Source organism: Trichosurus vulpecula, chromosome 2 (genome assembly GCF_011100635.1).
Source record: "Trichosurus vulpecula isolate mTriVul1 chromosome 2, mTriVul1.pri, whole genome shotgun sequence".
NCBI lineage: Eukaryota > Metazoa > Chordata > Mammalia > Diprotodontia > Phalangeridae > Trichosurus > Trichosurus vulpecula.
The window spans coordinates 123,045,779-123,065,052 of record NC_050574.1 but is presented as its reverse complement, the minus strand read 5'-3'; the positions used below and the strand labels follow the sequence as shown (position 1 = coordinate 123,065,052).

The window sequence follows — 19,274 nt, the reverse complement described above, 5'->3', positions numbered from 1 at the left end:
CTTCTCCTCTTCCTCTTTTCCAATAAATAATAATAAAAAAAGGTGCCAACAAAATAAAGGCGACCCACTAGCATCTAAGACTAAAAACTATTTTGGAATGTGTCAAAACAATGAAAAAAATGGAAGTAACAACATAGTCCCAAGGACCCTTTTCAGTAACAACAAATGCATAGTTTCTCCCCTTCTGCTGGATGTGGAATCCAGCTTCCAAGGAGGCAATAAGGAATGAACACACAAGGTTTTTAAGGGGTGGAGGCCCTGGAGCATCACTATGGCTAATTCCTCCCTTTTAACAAGCATAGTGAAGCAAAACCAGATTGGCACATGTCCGAGGAATAGGATCCTTTTTGTACCTTGTGTCATCTAGAAGTAGATGACATGCTCCATCCGTCCCAGGTCCTCAGAAATCCTGATTGGTCAGGGCATTGATCAGAGTTCTCCAGTCTTTCAAAGGTGTTTTTCTTTACATTGTTACTATCCTCATATAGGGTGTTCCTAAAGTCTGGACACATAGGCAGTTGATGGCAATGTGGAGTTACTGCATCGAGTTCATGTGAATTTTGCAAAGCACATCAACCTTTGCATCACAAATGATGGAAATCATATTGAAGATGTTATTTGTTAATATTCCAATTAAATAAAAATTTCATTCATTTCATTTCCTGAAAATATGCATTTTTGCCAATGTGTCAAGACTTGAGGAACATCCTGTATAAATTGTTCTCCTGGTTCTGCTTACTTTACTCCTCATCAGTTCATAGTACCCAAAATTCTTTGAAATTTCTTTTGCTTATGACTGCTTCCTCCCAGACATTATCCTTCCTCTTAACACTTCCTCTCCCCTGTGTCTTGCTGTTGAATTTGATCCGTTTCTACCCTAGACTGCCCGTGTTTGATGTGTTCAACACTCCTTTGTCCGTTTCAGAGAAGAGTAAAGGCTCTTCAGGTGCCCATTTCTCCTACCCTGTCTTCCACAGTTGTGTACTTTTCTTCTCACATGCTCCAAGTATGAGCAGTGGCAAGTTCCATGCCCTTCTTCCTCTTTGGAATACTCTGTATTCTTTTCCCTCTCCCTAGAGGCGGCTAGGGAGTTCCATAGTGCACAGAATGCTGGGCCTGGAGTCTGGAAAAGCTGAGTTCCTATATGGCTTCAGACAGTTCCTGGCTGTGTGACCCTGGGCAAGTCACTTAACTCTGTAAGCCTCAGTTTCTTCCCCTGTAGAATGGAGATAATAACAGCACCCACCTCACAGAGTTGTGGGGTTCAAATGAGATCACATTTGTAAAAAGTTCTTACTAAAGCATAGTGACTGCACATAGTAAGCACTAGAAATGTTGATCCTTTCCCTCTTCCCATCCCCTTTCCTTTCCCCACTTAAAGCCTCCAGGACAGTAGTGATCATCCCCAGGAACAAGTTCCTGGCCTTAATACCTTTGAAGATACCAAGGTTTTGAAGGATGCTTCTTTTTTTTCTCCGGTTAGAATGTTAGTTCTCTATCTTTGCATTTGCTTAAATAAATTTGCCATTCTAGGTTTCTCTGGACTCTTGTGTTTCTGAGTGCAAGATTTGGTGTCAGAAAGACCTGAGTTCACACGTGACTTCTCATTTAATAGCCATGTGACTTGGGGAAAGTCATATGGGAATAACAGTAGCACTGATCTCGCAGTTGCTTTGAGGACCACATGAGATAACTTAAAAAACAAAAGCTTCCCAAACCTTAAAGGGCTGTATAAAGAATTCTTTTTATTATTAATTCATTCATTCATTCTTTCACTTAGTTATTCATTTCCCTGAAGTTCCTACTCAACTCTGGTCATTGCATTAGAATGCTTAAAATCCTCCTTTCCATTAAAGGCTCATTTTCCCGTGTAGCTTTGCAGACTAAGTTGTTCTTGGTCGTCAGCCTAGATCTCTGACCTTTTGCAATTTTCTACTATCAGGATCTGCTGGTTTAGCGAAAGTGGTCAGGCTTTGTTTGCTGCTAGCCATAGCTCCCTAGTACTTGAGCTGCCTCTTTTTGGAAGGCAGTGGTATCTTTTCTCTGAAGTGGGTCCTTTCTGGAGGGGACTTTTCCTTTTGGGGTTCCTTCTATGAGGTCATGGGTAAATGCTTCTTACCTGCACTTTGTCCTCTGGTTCTAATGGATCAGCAGTTTTCGTTTATAGTTTCTTGAAATTTGGATTGAATTGAACTGAATTCAATTGAAAATTGAATATTTCAATTTCTTGAAAATTGAAATATTGATACCATTCAGGTTGTTTTAGTCACGATTTCAGGCAGTCCACTGATGTTAAAATGGTCTCTCCTTGAGCTATTTTCTATTTCAGAAAGTTTTTTTTATTCTTTTCTGTCATCTCTTGCTGTGTCATGGAGCCATTGTTGTTTATTCTAGTGTCCAGGCAAAGCCCTTCTCAGCGCTATGGGGTTGTTCCCCACTTGTCTTCTGTCTCTGGGCTTCCGAAGCCCTCATCCTGGGGTTTTCTGAGCACTTCTGCCGCCATATACACAGAGCTCTGCTGGCTCCCAGGGTCCCTGGCCTGTCTCTGGCTACGTTTTGCTCTGAGAGATTACCTCAGACAGCTGTTGCCCTTGATCTTCTAGCTGACATGTTGGGCATTTGGGGGAGTGCAAGAAGTCACTGTAGTTTCCTGATCATTATTCAGTCTGGTGGGAGCTCAGGGGTTTGGCTGGAGAGGTATGTGGGAACCAGGGAGTCTGCCTCCCTGTTCAGGCAGCCATCTTGGCCAGAAACCATCTCATCAGACATTAAGTGACTGCTATGTTACAGAGCACTGTGCTAGGGACCAGGGGAAGACTACTAATACACAATAACAAGTGACACATTAGAAAACAAAAACTAAAATGTGATCTAAGTTCTGAGAAGGGGGAATGGTTAAGAGTCATGTGATATGGTTTTTTCCCCTCTTGGGAAAAAAAAAAATTAAACAAAAACATGATAGTTTGCCCACTTCAGCACCTTTACTTTCGGGGAAATAAGTTGTTTGGTTCTCTGCTTTCTTTTTGTCCCACTTGAACTCCTTTTTCTGTTGTGGCTGTTTAAAGTCCGATATCCTTCTGGGCAGCATCCATCCCATTGTGGTTCTGTATCTTTTATTCCAAAGTTCACTGTCTCAGTTCATACTTGCAGTGGATAATTTATGGTTTCGTGTTGGCTGCTGCTCAATCTTCTTCACCTCTGCAGGTCATTTGGCCTAGTGCCCTGTATGGTCGTAATTTTTAATACTGACTGACCTAATCAGTGGGGAGAATAGTAGATCCAGATTTTGTGTTGAGTTTGAATCCAGGCATGAGATTCAGGGAGCAGGTGAGGCAAAACAGCTACTTAGTCCTCTGTCCAAAAATTTCATTATGCTGATTGAGCAATAGGTCAGTTGAGGATTTTCAACTTCTCTACTCATGGGCTTTGCACATTTGCTAAAAGATGGGATCTCCTCAGTGACACCGTCCTTCATTTTCCTGTGATACAAAGGCTTCCATAGGCTAATGCTTTCCCTCTGAGATTACCTTCATTTTACTCTGCAGAAGTCTTATATGCACACAATCATTTTCATACTGTTTTCTCCATTACAGTGTGAACTCCTTAAGAACAGGGAACCTTTCTTTATAATAAGCGCTTAATAGATGCTTACTTACTGGCTTATCAACCATGTCTTCCCCTAACAATCTCTCTCTCTCTTGCTAATCTCAGTGTAGAACATTCTTCCCAGGTGAAGAACAGGGTCCATGAGAAGCTTCCTCACACAGGAGCAAGATCAGCATGGAGGGAAGAGTGCTTGGAGTTTGGAAAGCCGAGTTTAAGACTGTATTCTGCTACTTCCTAGCAGTGTAGCCTTGTTGTGGCTCTTTTCTAGGATTAGTTTTCTCCTTTGTAAAATGAGGATTTGGACTAAATGATCTCTTAAGGTCCCATCCCCATTTCCACAGTAATAATAATTGATGACATTTTTACCAAGTGCTTTGCATATATTATATAGTAAGATCTTTTCTAGTTCTGACCCTCTGGGTAATACGTTCTAATGTACATTTGTTTTAATTCAATTCTGAAATTCTATACATTTGAGTCTTGACTAGGAAAATACTCATAAGCTCATAAGCCACAGGTTCCAGCCCATAGCCATATGATGATGTCCCTGTTGGGGAAAGACCCCAAGCAGGCCTTGTTTGCAGCATACTATACTTGCCAGTGGCATGCGTCCATTCAGTGCATTCTCTTGTTTATATGTTCCCTTCATGCAGACAAAGGTCAACTTAAATGTAAATCTTCTGCTTGCTTTCTGACTGGTAGGAAAAAAGACTTGTGTACTTTTTAAAATTTGTATACCAACATGTACTTTTTTTTTCTTTTTTTTTAAAACAATTTTTATTAGTTTTGAAGTTAAATACGAAAAAGAACATTTCCATGTACACAGCACAACACGAAAAGAGGATTCAGTATAAAACCATGAATTTCCATTTCATGCTGTTTACTTTTTTTTGAAAAACTAATAAAAACTACAAAAATCATTTTCACAGCTACCCTGCTTTTCTGTGCTTCCTTCTAAGTTTTGTTTTGTTCTCTGCTATGCACTTTTTTTTCTCCCTTCCTCCCCACCCTGCTTTAGAGAAGGTTACCATTAGATACAAATATGTTTATATGTGTAAAACCATATAATACATACTTCTGTGGATAGCATCTTCATAGGTCCTCTGTAGCTGATTTGAGTATTTATAATACTCAGAATGACTTAATTGTGCAAAATTGTTCTTAGAGCAAGATTACTGTTACTGTATACAACTTTTTCTAGGTTCTGCTCATTTCACTCTTTGTTATTTCATGCAAGTTTTTCCATGTTTTTTCTAAAATTAACCAGCTCATCATTTCTAACATGTAGTATTTAAGAGAAAATGACCAGAAATCCCATTATTGGACCTGGTAAAGTCAAGTGTAAGTAGGAGACCGTTTCCTGGAGAGTGTAGCCAGTTCTCATGTGTCTAATTGGTTTTTGTTGTAGTTGTGCCAGATTCTCCAGGGGCTTATGAAGCTGAGTCACCACCTTCAGGTCCTCCTCAATCTCCCCTTCCTGAGCCAGCCCTGCAGGCCGAGCCAGAGCCTCCTTCCATCAAGGTAAAGTGTCTACGGCTGGAATTTGCTGTTGCCTTGCAATCTGCCTTACTCATTTGAGGGTCTAGAGTTTCTGTAGCCCTATCTCTCCCATACCGTACATGCTGTTTGGATAATTGTGGACAAAACAACCCTGTGAATCTCAGTCTCCTTCTCTGTAAAATGGGAATGATAGTTTCACTACTGACCCCGCAGCATTGTGAGGAGCGTGCTTTGTGAACATTTAAGCATAGTGTGAGTAGTCGTTACTGTTCCTCTTATTATTGTCATGAATTATTCTTCAACTGGAAGGCCTTTTTTATTATTTACTCACATACCCTTAAGTAGTTGTAGGCCTGCTGTCAGTCATGTAGTCAGAACTACAAGTGTTCCCTTCTCTTAAATTGGAGTTTTTGGCAAGGGAGCACGAGATAGTCTGGACATGAGTCCTTGTAGCCATTTTGCCCACTTGCCCAAAGACAGAATAATGGGGGGAATAGAGGGCAAATTCAGTTGACTCATTTTTACTGCATTCTGACAGCCTCCTGTAAGAAGGTTGAGAAGTACAATAGTTTAGCAAATAGGAAAAGAATAATAGCTGATAATGATCTGTTCTAGGCTCAGAGATCTACAGCTGGACTGGTCTTCAGCGGCCATAGAGTCTATCCCCTTCATTTTACAGATGAATAAACTGAGGCCTCACACAGTTAAGTGACTCACCCAGAGCCGTAGATCTATTAAGTGGTAGAGCAAGGGTTTGAAAGCCAGACCTTCTGCTGCTAAAACCAGGGTTATTTCCACTGTCCTAGGCTCCCTCCTCTTCTTTTATGGATGTATAAAGTACTTAATGTAAATAGCTTCATTTCACCCTCACAAGTCTATGAGAGGAGAGGAGCAGAGCAGATTCTGCAGTTATCCCCCACTTGACAGATGAGGAAGCAGAATCTCCAAGAAGTTAATTAGAACATTCGAAGTCACTTAGCAACTGGTAGAGCTGGAGCTCTAACCTAAATCTTCTGACTAAGCGAAGTCCTAAAATTTGGGTGTCTACTTTCTACTCTGTGTTATCTCATTTTTCAGTAAATTCATTATTTCTTGCTTGGACTTTTTCAGTACACTCCTAATTGGTCTCCCTGCTATCTAGTCTCATCCCTCTCCACTCCATCCTTTGTCAGCTTTCAGAAGATCTTCCTAAAGCACATGTCTGATCATGACACTCCTATTCAAGAAGCTTCAGGGACTCCCTATTGCCTGTAGGGTCATTCAGTCAATAAGTACTAGGCGACTCCGTGCATAGATTGCTGAACTTGAGTCTAGCATAGAAGTCAGACAGCCAGTAAACATTACGTGCCAGTGCTGGACATAAGCATAGAGTCAGGAAGAATTGAGTTTGGTTCCTGCCTCAGAAACTTGCTGCATGATCCTGGGCAAGTCACTGAAGCCTATTTGTCTCAGTTTCTTCATCTGTAAAATGAGGATAATAACAGCATCCCAGGGTAGTTTGAGGGATAAGATGAAATAACGTATGTAAAACTCTTTCTAAATCTTAAAATGCTTTATAAATGGTAACTACTGCTGTAAGTGTGATACCCTTTCAACAGGAGCAGAAATTGTTTTTCTTTTTGTCTTTGTTTTGCTAATATCTTGCACATAGTAGGTGTTTAATAAATGCTTATTAATTTAGATTGCATTAATATAGATAACTGAGAGCTGAAAATATGTATGTTTATTGATTCGTCGAAAATATCCTACCCTCCAACAGTGAGGATCCTACAAGGTTCTCTCCTGGGGTTAGAAGGGCCATGAGAAGCTTCTACCCAGAGGAGTTAGATCAGTGTGGAAGGAAGAGAGCCCTGGGACTTTGGAGACCTGAGTTCAAGGTTGTCTTCTGCCACCGATTAGCGGTTCCTTTAATGTTCCTCTTCTTTCTTCACCTTCTCACTCATTGATCATAAATCATAGATTTAGAGCTAGCACCTTAGAGGATATTGAGTTCAAACTTCTCAATTTATAGATGAGAAACTTGAGGCTCAGAGACATTCGTTTACTTGCCTAGACTCACATGGTGATTAAGTGTCAGTCAGGATTTGAACTCGTCTTCCTGATTCCCAAGTCTGTAATGTTTAGACATCCATTTATCCAGGTTTGTAATCTTGCAGTATGATCTACAACTCCTCATTCTGTGTACTCTCCTGGGGTGCCTCCTCATCAGCTCCCATGGGTTTCGTTAACCTCTTCCTGCAGATAATTCCCAAATCTACATGTCCAGGCTTAGTCTCTCTCCTGAACTTCAGTCTTACATCTGGAACCACCTACAGCACATTTTGAACCAGATGCCACTTCCAACTCAACATGTCCAAAACAGAGTTCATCATCTCTGCCCCTCCCAAACTTCCCCCTCTTCTCTGTTTCTGTGGAGGGTACCTCCATTCACTCAGGTTAGGACCCTGTGTGTTATCCTCGCCTCTTCCCTCTCTTGCACCCCACATTCCTAACAAATCTCCAATCTTATTCTTTCTCCCTCCACAATGTCTCTTGCATTTGTCCTTTTCTCTACTCCCAGGACCCTTCTAGTTTCACCCAGACTGTTGCAATAACATAGGACTATTGAACCCTTCATGCCCTTCAGTCTGGGGGGTCAGGTATTCAACAAGCATTTTGTTCACTGCCTGCTACGTGCCAGGCACTGAGCCCTCAGGCAGCTGAGGTTCTAATGGGGAAGATGACAAGGACACAAAAAAGTATAGAGGGAATAAATACAAAGCAGTTTGGGAGAGGTGGCCTTTGTGGCCTAAGAAGGGCTTTATGTAGAAGGTGGTGCTTGAGCTGCATCTTAAAGGTTTAAGGTGGAGGTGATGAGGGAGTTCTTTCCAGGACTAGGCATGACCAGTGCAGAGGCCCAGAAATGGACTGAAGTAGCATGGGAGAGGAACAGAGAAAAGGCCCGTGGGACTGAGGGGGTTGGGGGTGTGAGGTAATGACCAGTGAACCTGAAAAGGTTAGGACCAGGTTGAGAAGGATTTTGAAAGTTAAAAAGGTGTTTTAGTTTATCCTTGAGGCAATAGGGAGCCATTGGAGTTGATTGAGTAAGGGAGTGACTTAGTGATATTTGTGCTTGAGGAAAATCACTGGCAGCAGTGTGTAGGATAGAGTACAGTGGGGAGAGGCTTGAGGCAAGAAAGCCTATTATAAAGGTATTACAATAATTTTGGCAAGAGGAGCTGAAGACCTGAACTAAGGTGGTACCTGTGTGAGTAGAATGGAAGGATCAGGAGAGAGATGTCATAGAGGTAGAAGTGGTAAGGGGTGGCCACTACTTGGGATGAAAGGAAAGTGGGGAGAGAAGGATAAGGAGAGATGAGGTGCCTTCACCATAGAAGTAAGAAAGTTTGGAAAACTTTGGTTTTGAGGAAAATACAATGAGTTTAGTGTTGGACATGTTGAGTTTGAGCTGTCTCAAGGATGTCCGTTTGAAGTGTCCAATAGGCAGTTAGTGACGTGGGTCTGACGCTGAGACTGGGGCTGGATCTCTATATTTGTAAGTTACCTGCATAGAGATGACAGCTAATCCTGTGGTGTTAGATGGGGTTTCTGAGGATTTGAGTTGTGAAGGGCTTAGAACAAGTCCTTAGGGAACCCCCACAATTAGGAGCTATGATAGAAATGATGAGTCTTGAAGGTGGAGAAGGAAGCATTAGAAAGGGAGGAGAATCAAGAGAGAGGAGTGTCATGAAATCCTAGAGAAGAATGAAGATTTGGGAGGAGCGGATGCCAACAGTTGTGAGACAAGACCATCATCTGCCCCCTCCCATTCATTCTTCATCCAGCTACTAAATTGGCAGGTATTCTGAACCTTTTTCATGGCCAGGCCTCTCTTGACACTCTAATGAAGCCTATGGACTCCTCAGAATTAACAGTTTTTTTTAAAAAAAATCCTTAATCAAAAGAAATGCCAATTTTCAGTTAGAGGTCAGTGAAAATAAAGATGTATTTTTGGACTATCCAAATTCATAGCCCTCACCCCACCACCGCACCCCCGTCCCCAAAATCTATCCATAGATCCCATCCAGGTTAAGAATCCCTATACTAAAGTGATTTTTTTCTGTAGTTAATGTCTGACCATCCTATTCCCTATTGACAAGCTCCAGGGTCGTCTTATTTCTTCCAGGATCAAAACAGTAGCCTCTTTGGCTTTTAAAGCCCTTTTCAACCTGGTCCCACCTTGCTTCGCTAACCTTTTGAAACCTTATTTCCTTTACACATTCTGTGGTTCAGCCAGACTGGCCTTCTTGTTGTTCCTCACACCTGACCTGCTGTTTCTTGCTGTTTCCGTACCTGGCTGTTCTCAGTGCCTGCACTGCTTGGCATCCTGCCTTGTGTAGAGTCACAAAATTCTTCCTTCTCTTTCCGACACAAAAGTATTCAGTGGCTTAGATTGTAAAACGTTGTCACTCTCTATCAGTCAGTTGTGTTCACTTTGTCATTTTTGATCCTTCAGGCCACGAGTGGAGAAAAGAAAAGAAAACGGAAGAGAGTATTGAAATCCAGAATCTTTGAGGATGAGGAAGGCTGCATGGGTAAGGAAGGAGGGCTGCTACTGAAATGGGCTGCTGTGTGTTTTTAACCAGATCATTGAGATTAGCTGAGTTATCAGTGAATTGAGAAGAGTCAACAGAAAATTGTGCAGCCAGGAGCTTCCTCCTGCTTCTCCCTTCAGTCGTTCCTTTGAGGAGAGGATTTTTCCTTCCCAGGATATTAGCACCTCTGAGGTCAGCTAGTCTACCCCTCTCATTTCATAGGCAAGAAAACTAAAGCCCAGAGAGTTGGTGACTTTCCTGTGGTCACACAAGTTGTACATGGCAGAATTCCAGAGTTTGCCAAATCCAACACTCCTTCTATTGCATCATCCAGTTTTCCTTTGATTTTGTGTTCTTATTTTGAGGGGTCATGAGACAAAATAGCAAAAGTAATAAGATAAGGAGAGGGGAGGGGAGGGGGAGAAAATTTAAAACTTAAAAGCTTGTGGAACTGAATATTGCAAACAAAAAATAAATAAAATAATAATAATAAGAAGAAGATAGTAGCTCATGTTTCTAGGGTGCTTTCTTCATAACATCCCACAAGGAAAGAAATCTGAGTATTCTTACCCTTGCTGCCTAGAGTGGTGTTCTATAGGCCCTCCAGATACTTGGAAGGAGCTGTGATTCTTTCAGTATAGATGAGGACTTAGTAGATGGAAAAGCTTCGCTAGTGATTATCCTTTCCATGATCCTTTCTGAGCTCACCAGATTGGTCCTTGGGTGACAGGCCACCTCTACCCCACCCCCATCCCTGATCCCTGCTAGAAGAATCCTTTGTCATTTAGTGAAGGACTTGCTAGTCCCCTGCCCTCCATGAGTATAGCCTTCAGGAGCTGGCTTCACTCATGCATCTGAATAAATAAGACCTTTACACAAATGACATTTAATTTTGATTGCATGAATTTTCATAGTCTCAGTCTTTTTTATATGACTTGTTCATGGTCCTACAACTATTTAACTCTTAAACTCAGGTCTCAGCCAAGTCTGTCTGTAAGTTGTTTGCCAGTTATTCTATAGCTGGGTTTTATTTTGTCAACACCCTTCCCACAGTTCCATTCAGCAGAGAGTTATTAAGCACCTACTGTTCAAAAGGCACTGGGCTCAAATATGAGTTTTTTTCTTGTATGCCCTTGTTAACTGTGTGACCTGATATCCATTGAAGTTTCCCATATTCCAGCATTTCCGCATATGGAGAGTTATAGGATTTGTCCATATCTCTTCCACTCATCTTGGTCCCAGTAACCCAGGTTTCCTAGTCCTAATAGAGACTGTGTGGTGTAGGCACAGAGCCACAGGTAGAGTCAGGGCATTGGGGTCTTCATGCTTGGCTCTGCCTTCAGCTAGCTCTCTGACCCGAGAGAGCATAACTTCCAGTGGCACTAGTTTCTTCTGTCAGATGGAAATCGTAATTCTCTTAGCAAGTGGTACAAATGTTATTGTGAGAAAAGCGGTTTATAAATTCTAAGGTGCTCTGTAAATATGAGCTAATTTATTAGCATGATTAGTATCCTTACCACTTAATTCAACTTTACCGAGAAATTCCTTTCTGCCTTCTAGTTTTCATTTTAAAATTCAAATTTCTGTGGATCTCTGCCATAGGAGAGAAGGCTTTTTTCTAGGAATGCAGCTGTTAGCTAAGCTACTCATTACCTTGACCAAGTTATTTAACTTTCTGGGCCTCAGCTTTTTCCCTCTGTAAAATGAAGAGATTGGACTAGATGACCTATTGTCTATTCCAGTCCTGAATCCTGTGATCCTAAGTTTTTCAGCAACGTCCATATCCTGCTAAATTATTTGCTCCCTGGAAAAGTGCCCTTTAAGTCTTAATTGCTATGTATACTGTTAGAAAGTAGTATTTGTTAATTACCAAAACTTGTCCTCCATTTCTAGACTTTGGCATTCAGTGCCTTTTTAAGGACTATGGTTTCATCATTAATAATGGGTGTGTGTGTGTGTTTGCATTTAATCTGGTCTTTAGACCCCCCCACTTTAGAAAAAAGAGGAGGATAGAGGTGGGACACACACTTGGGCTAGACCTTCTTGTCTTTACTAATGCCGAAAAGAGAAGCAAAATACAACATGACCATGTGAGGGAAATGAATGCATGGGGGGATGGGGGGGTGGTAGTTAATTATTTGTGGCTCTGTTCAAAACCTAGTTCTTCAGTTTTGGCCAGGTGCATACTGTGGGCCTTTTGGCACTCCTCTGCCCAGACAGGATTGTTAGGAGCCTTGGATGCAACAATGAAAACCGTGCTCCTCCAATAGAGGTTTTTTCCCCTTGAAATGTTTGAGTCCAGAGCTTAACCTAATGCATCTTGGCTCCTGTTACCAACAAAGGAGTTCTGCTTTTCTCTCTCTGCTTGGCCTGTTCCAAACGTACCAGCACAAGGGGGCTTGTCCTTTCCTGTCCCTGATCAAAGTTTGTCCTGCTGGTTTTAAATGGCCAGCCTTTCCTTTTTAATTCGTTTAATAGCAGACGTGGTGAAGTTGTCCCCCTGAGATGTATTTGGAAAGTTCCCTTCCCCCAGGGTAAAGGGGAGGGCCAGGCCTGTGGATTTCTAACTGCAGACCAGTTGGTGAGGAAGAAATCAGATGTTATCCACATAGATGGTGCCTTGTTATGGCAGCTCAGAAAAGCAGTGCATGCAGTATGTATCACTAGCTACAGGAGCCTTGATGACTTTGGAGAAGCTGTTGGCTCACCTTTAGGGTATAGTGGAAAGACCACTGGATTTGGATCCTAAGGACCCTGTGTTCAAGTCCTGGCTTGGCCACTTATTACTTCTGTGACCTTGGACAAATTATTCTGGGCCTCTTTGAGCCTCATTTGGACTTGATGATCTGTTTCTTCCAACTCAAAAACCTATGAGTCTGTAAGGTCCAAGCTTTTATTAGAGTTTCTACTTTTAGTAGGTAATTTAAAAGGTGTGCCCTGGATGCAGAGCTGCTATTTCATCTTTTAGTAAAGCACTATATATTAGTGTGTGCAGATGCATGGAAGGAAGCGTTAGACTTTTCTGCTTGACCCCAGAAGGAAGAATGAGGAATAATGTTTGGGTGGGAGCTGAAGGGAGACAGGTTGCCATGCATCCTAAGAACTTCCGAACAAGTAGAGTTCTCCAGCAGTGAGATGGGCTGTCTATCTCATATGGTAGTAAGTTCCCTCTCACTTTAAGGAGATGTAGAGCTTCTGGTGACTGATCATGGTCTGATTATCATGCAGAGGCGATGTAACTGATCCCGGTCATAGTAACTTAGAGTTGGGAGGTCACCTTCCAGACTCCCGTGTGAAGAATAAAATCTTCAGCCTCTGCAGGGAATTGTCCGTGACAGAAAACCTATTACTCTATGCCAATTCTATTGTTGGGCAGCCCTGACCACCTTCAGGGGTTTTGTAGAAGAGATTCATACTTCAAGTAAAAGTTAGCCTGTATATATTGATAGTGGTTCCCATTTATATAGTGCTTGAAGATTTACAAAGTGCTGCCCGTTCCCATGTAACAGTTTAGTGAGTTTGATGGTCATTTTGCCTATTTTACAGATGAGGGAGTTGAGGTTCAGAGGAGATAATTTGTCTTCTGATTCCAAGTCTAGAACTCTGTTTCATGATACCTCTCATGGCAGCTCAGAGGGTCTTTGGGGTCCCCTTCAATTTGGAAATTCTGTGCTTTACAAAGAGGGACAAAAGTGGATGGCAACCTCCACTGTCCTGGTACTCTCCGTCTAGTACAGACAAATAAGTACAGTGCTAGGCATACTGTATCAAGTCCCCTAAGAGTCTAGAGAAGGGAGGAATTGCTTACTTTGGTTGAATGGAAGTCTGACAAAATGACGTCGTCCTGCCTGGTTTGTAACTGCCCCAGGCACTGCACTGTAGTCAGGTTGGCAGATAAGTCAGACAGAAACACCATTTAAGCTCTTTCATTCTGTATATTAATGAGCTAATTGACTAGAGAGTATAATTAATTTTTGTCAGCTGTCTTATTTGATTATAGATAGAATCACATGTACTCAGAGAGACGCAGAACTTTGTGCTATACCTTAGAGATTGCTACTAATAAGTGCATTTTCTCCCCGTCTTCCCTTATAATGTGCTTAAAGCTCCCTAACAGGAGGTGCTGAGTTAACAGAAACAGTTCCTGGTCAGTTTCCAGGAGTCGATGATCATATTGCTTCTCCAAGTGGGGTAGTGAGAGATGTCAGGGGATCAGAATTGTTAAGCACATAGGCACACTTCCATATGGAAGTCCCTTGAGAAAGGATTGACTTGTCACTGGTCTCTCATTTGGCAGGAGTCACCAAGCAAGTTCAGACTTTTGAGAGCAAACAGAGGCTCTCTAGAAACAAATAACCTTCAGACATTCACAAGCCACTCTCTAGGATAATGCCGATGAGCATGTGTCAGCTTGATTGTGGGAGGAGTACTGGGCCAAGGGCAGGGCATGCTCAAGGGGCCTTCCCCAAAGGGAGTCTCATGGAAGGAGGGAGCATGGGATAGTAGAGTGAAGTAGGTGTCAGGAGATGTGGGTTCTATCCAGCTGTGCCCTTCCTCTTTTTGTGCTCTTGGGCTTGATTCAGGCCAAAAACTAAACAGCTTGCTAAAGTATCTCTTCATCTCAGAAGAGAAACTCTTAAGATATTAGAGCTAGAAGGGACTTTAGCGATCATCTGCTCTAATCCCCACATTTTACAGGTAAAGAAATGGAGGCTCAGAGAGGGGGATGTTACTTACCCAAGGTTACACAGATTCAGGATCACAATCTAGGCTTCCTGACCCTTCATCTAATGTTTTACTTAGAGTGTCATGTTGTCTCTGTCACTCAGGTTGTCTGGTGACCTGGGTGTCCAGTAGGCCAGATGTTTGGCTTATTAGACAGGACAAAGCTCAAGTCCACAATATTTAGTCCAAAGCACAGGGAAGCAGGCAGATGCTGTGCACCTAGGCCAGATGGAAGGGCGAATTCTGATGAGGTGGAAGACATTTAGAAACTAGGCCATGTGTTCACGGACCAAGGATCCTGAAGCAAAAAGCCATTAAATCGTAGAATTTAGCATCAGGAGTAGCCTTTAAAATCTGGTCTTAACTCCTTATTCTAAGAAACTGACCCCTTGAGAGGTTTGATGACTTCTCCAGGATCACACAGGTAGCAGAACTGGTTGTAGGCTTATCATAGGGGCAGAGGTTTAGGTCTAGAAGGGGTTTGAGAAGCCATCTAGTCCATCCCTTTATTTTATAGATGAGGAACTGAGTCCCCAAGAGGTTAAGTGAAATGTAGTGGTAGCAGACATGGTATGCAAATCCAAGTACTCTGACTTAAAATTCAGTGCTACTCCTGTCGTGGTAAATTCCTTGGAGACCAGGATAATCAGACAGACTGCCCATCCTGATTGCCTCTGGTAGTCACAGTCCCTTCCCAAATCCCCATGTTTATTTCCCCTTACGGCACCTACCATTCACTCTGGCTTTTCTAGACTTTGAATTATAATTCAGTCACCTGTTTTACTCCAGCTATCCTTTGCCTAGTGCTGTATCCTCCTATAGCTGGCCATTATAATCTTATTTTGCCTAACATTATGCTTTCTTGTGACAAATTAAGGATATCTGGGGATTTTAGTGGACTTCATAATCTCCACACCAAGAGTGTGACATAGTAACTAAATAAAGCTATTTTGATCCTAGCATGGATTGATATAGGTATGCTGCCCAAACCAAGGGAGTCGATAGGCTTTCTGTTCCCTGCCCTACTTTAAACATGTCTGTAAAAAGATGGTATTTATTTCTGAGCATGACATTTTAAGGACATTGACAACTTGGAATGAGTCCAGAGGAAGGTGAACAGGCCGGTGAGAGACTTACGAGCCATGTTATATGAGGACTGATTAAAGGGACTGATACCGTTTAGTTTGAAGAAGAGAAAACTTATGGGGAACATGATAATTGTCTTCAGGTCTTTGAAGGGCTGCCATGTAGAAGAAGCAATAGGCCTCTTCTGTTTGGTTTCATAGGGAGGAACTTGAAGTGGTGGGTGGAAAATGCCAAGAAGCAGATTTAGACCTAATGGAAGGGAAAGTCTCTTTATGGTGAGAGCTGCCCAAAAGTAGAAATAGACTGACTTGAAGATTCCCCCATCCTCAACAAACCCTCCCTTGATCCTCCCATCCTTTAGCTGTTTATTACCATATCTCACCTCTTTTTTTGTGACTAAACTTGAGAAGGCCATCTCTGTCTGCAGTAGGTGCCACCCCTTCTTTTCCTCTCACTTTGTTAACTTTCTACAGTTCTGCTTCCAAGCTCATCATCCAACCAGTCTCTCCAAAGTTACTAACAATCTCTTAATTGCTAAATGTAATGGCCTTTTCTTAGTCTTCATTCTTGATTTCTCTTCAGCCTCTGTCATTGTCTTAAACTGTTTCTTTTCCTTGGTATTCTCTTCTCTCCAGGTTTTTGTGACACTACTTTCTCCTGGTTCTCCTATCTGACTGCTCCTTCTCAGTCTCCTTTGTTGGACCTTCACCCAGGTCATGCCCACTAAAGGTGGGTGTCCCCTAGGGCTCTATCCTGGACCCTCTTCTCCTCTTCCTATACTACTTTACTTGATATAGTCATCAGCTCCTATGGACCAGTTATTGTCTCTATGCAGATGATTCTCCAATCTCCCTCTCCTGGCCTGCCTTTCTGCCAGCTTCCACATCTCCACCTGCCTGTTGGACATCTTGAACTCAGCATGCCTAAAACTGACCTCGCTGCCTTTCCCCTCAAACCCTTCCCACCCTTCCTGTCAGGGGTACCATCATCCTCCTAATCACCCAGCCTCACAACCTAGGTTTCATCTTAAATTCTTCACTACTTCTTAGCCTACATGTCCAGTCTGTTGTTAAGCATTGTCAGTTTTACCTTCCTAGCATTTCTTTCATGTGTCCCCTTCTTTCCTCTCACACTTCTCCCTCCCTAGTATACCCCCTCATCACCTCACACCTGGTCTGTCTGCCACCAGTCTCTCCCCACTCCAGCCTAATCCTCCACCACCTTCTTAGAGCATAGATCTGACCATGTCAACCTCCAACTCAGTCAACTCCAGTGACCCCCATCACTTTTAAGATCAATGATAAAATCCTATGTTTAGATTTTAAAGCCCTTCATATCTTCTCCCCCCGCCTTTATTCAAGCTTTATTACATCTTAACACTCCCCCCTCCATGCACATACATGTACTCTGTGATCCAGCAACACTGGCCACTTTACTTTTCCTAGAATTCTCTCCCTGCCCGTGTCCACCTCCTGGTTTTCCTGGTTTCCTTCAAGTCTCAGCTAAAGTCTCACTTTCTGTGGGACTGTCCTGATCTCCATTGATACTAAGGCTTCTCTCTGAGCCTGTACGTAACTTGTTTGTATGTTGTTGTTTGCATGTTGTCTTCCCCATTAGTCTGTGAGCTCCTTGAGGGCGGGGGCTGTCTTTTGCTTTTCACTGTATCCCCAGTGATAGTATAGTGCCTAGAACATAGTAGGCGCTTGTTAAATGTTTACTGACTGACAAGATTTAGACCTGGAAGAGGGAATTTCAAGATTATTTAGTCTGCTCCAGTTCCAATGAATTCTGCCCATTTATGATGGTTTTTTTTATTCTTTTTCCAACAATAGTGACAGAAAAGACTTATGAAAGTGAATCCTGCACAGACAGTGAAGAAGATTTTAAGGTGAAGACAACATCCTTACAGAGACCTCCCTCAGTGGCTGTGAAGAAGGAGCCCAAGGAGGAACGAAAGGGCCTCAAGAAGGGGGCAGCTGCTCTTGGCAAAGCCAACAGGCAGGTGTCCATTACAGGCTTCTTCCCTAAGAAGTAAACAGCTTCTTCCTATGGAGGAGCAGACCCTCCCATCCCACGTGTTCCCAAGAGGCATCAACTCTTGCTTGCTTACTGTGTAAGCGAGTACATCTAGCTCCTCAGTGCAGACTGCAAGGGCATCTCCTGGAAGCAAAGGACAAGTGGACGTTTCAAAAGCTGCTTGCTTCTGATGACATTCTTATTCTGTTTAAAGCACAGCCTTCATGCTGTCTGAGTGGGATCTGCTCTCCGTCAGTAGAGACAGGTGACAGACTTGTTCAAGAAGTCCTTCCATGGCTTTCCCCTCCCCCTCCCCTCCTGCTCCATTTCTGTTCCTGTTAATACCTGCCTTTGTATTCTCCCTACATGTTTGGGCCATCCCCTTGAACTTCACTGGATGAATTCTTTCTCCTTCCTAGGCCCTTCTCCTCTTCCACTCTCCTCTTCCTTGTCACCCTTCCTCACCCCCCGAAAGAAAAAGTAATAAGAAGTTTTCTTTCTGCCTTTAAATCCTGATTGGACTAAGCCTTGTAACAAAAGTCTCCCTGTCATCTTCTTTTCCTCTGTTCTAAAGTACCCTGGCACCTGGCCCCAGACCAGGAGACAACCACCTTGTGCTGGGTCCTCTTCACAAAAGCCCTCTACACCTCTGCCAGAGCTCACAAAGACATTGATGGTTGTAGTTGACTCTGGGAGAAGGCAGTTCACGTAACACTGAAATCGTCATGTTCCTGATAACAGCAAGTACTTCATATTGTGTCTGGTGGTTTCATTTTTTTCTCTTCCTCCTCCTCTCTTAGCACCTAGAAAGTGCAGCCCAGCTAAGGAGGAGGCTTCCAGTGAACAGCAGGCATTAAGGATGAAAAGCTTTTGTTCTTCTAAGGAAATGCAACCTCAGTCCTGCTCTCTGGGGAGCTCCCCCAAGCTGGGGCAGGTTCTAAGCACAGAGACATACATGTCCCTCTGACCCTTTATTTGGCACCACTGTGTACTTGCCCAGGAATATGAGGTGCACAAGGAGGCAAGAGGACACACACAGGGCAAAAAAGCAAGGAAACATTTTTAACTTGTTCTTTTGAGGGGAAAATCCCTTAAAACAATCAATAAATCATTTATTGTAATTGTGGTTTTTTTTTTAAAGTGCTTTCTCTTAAGACTAATGGAGCGCTCTGAATAGATTCAACCAAGCATGGCAGTTGCTAACAATAAGCTTTAGTGAGACATGTACATGGTGCTGGCAGGGCAGTCTTCCCCATCTTGAGTAACAGACGAAGGACTCGAGACGTCTGACTTGCTGGCTACGTCCTGAAGGGGATCATTACGGTGGCTGAGGTAGTAGGCAGTGTAATCAGCTGTCTGCTATTTAAGGTTAGGGTTATAACTGACCCCAGGCTTCATAATGAGCTTCATTAATAACCATCACCCAGGGCTTTCCAGCCAAAGTAGCCCCTAGGGGCACTATTAAGACCAGAGGTTTTCAGGGTGAATTTTGGCATTATGTATAAGGACATTAGTATATTGAGGTCTGTGTAGCAAGCTGAGTAAGGGTTGGCTTATCCCACAACTGTTTCTTAATGGGAATGGGGCCTTTGTTCAGAAAGTATGGGAAACCTGGACTCTTGAGCAAAACTTTACAAAGACCCTACCTCTAAAGAGAGAAGGCTGTTAAGATGTTTATTTTTATTATTAGTGCTGAAAGTTTATTCTAAACAGTAACATTGAATTAAAAACTACCAACGGCAATCTGAGTCATTTGAACATTGTACT

The 19,274-nt window shown here is 42.7% G+C and overlaps 1 protein-coding gene across 3 annotated transcripts in view; it reads left to right on the top strand.

Annotated features, from left to right (window-relative positions):
- POLD3 (DNA polymerase delta 3, accessory subunit) overlaps window positions 1-18,628 on the top strand; it is a 65,702-nt gene extending 47,074 nt beyond the window's left edge. For 2 of the 3 annotated variants that reach the window (XM_036747702.1, XM_036747705.1), the window contains exons 10-12: window positions 5,015-5,127; window positions 9,602-9,680; window positions 17,324-18,628. In XM_036747702.1, the coding sequence (XP_036603597.1) occupies window positions 5,015-5,127; window positions 9,602-9,680; window positions 17,324-17,526 (395 nt within the window). In that variant the 3' untranslated portion in view covers window positions 17,527-18,628. Of the gene's footprint in view, window positions 1-5,014; window positions 5,128-9,601; window positions 9,681-16,126; window positions 16,221-17,323 lie in introns of all 3 variants that reach the window. The other variant, XM_036747706.1, reaches the window with a different exon arrangement.
- Window positions 18,629-19,274: the final 646 nt, after the last annotated feature.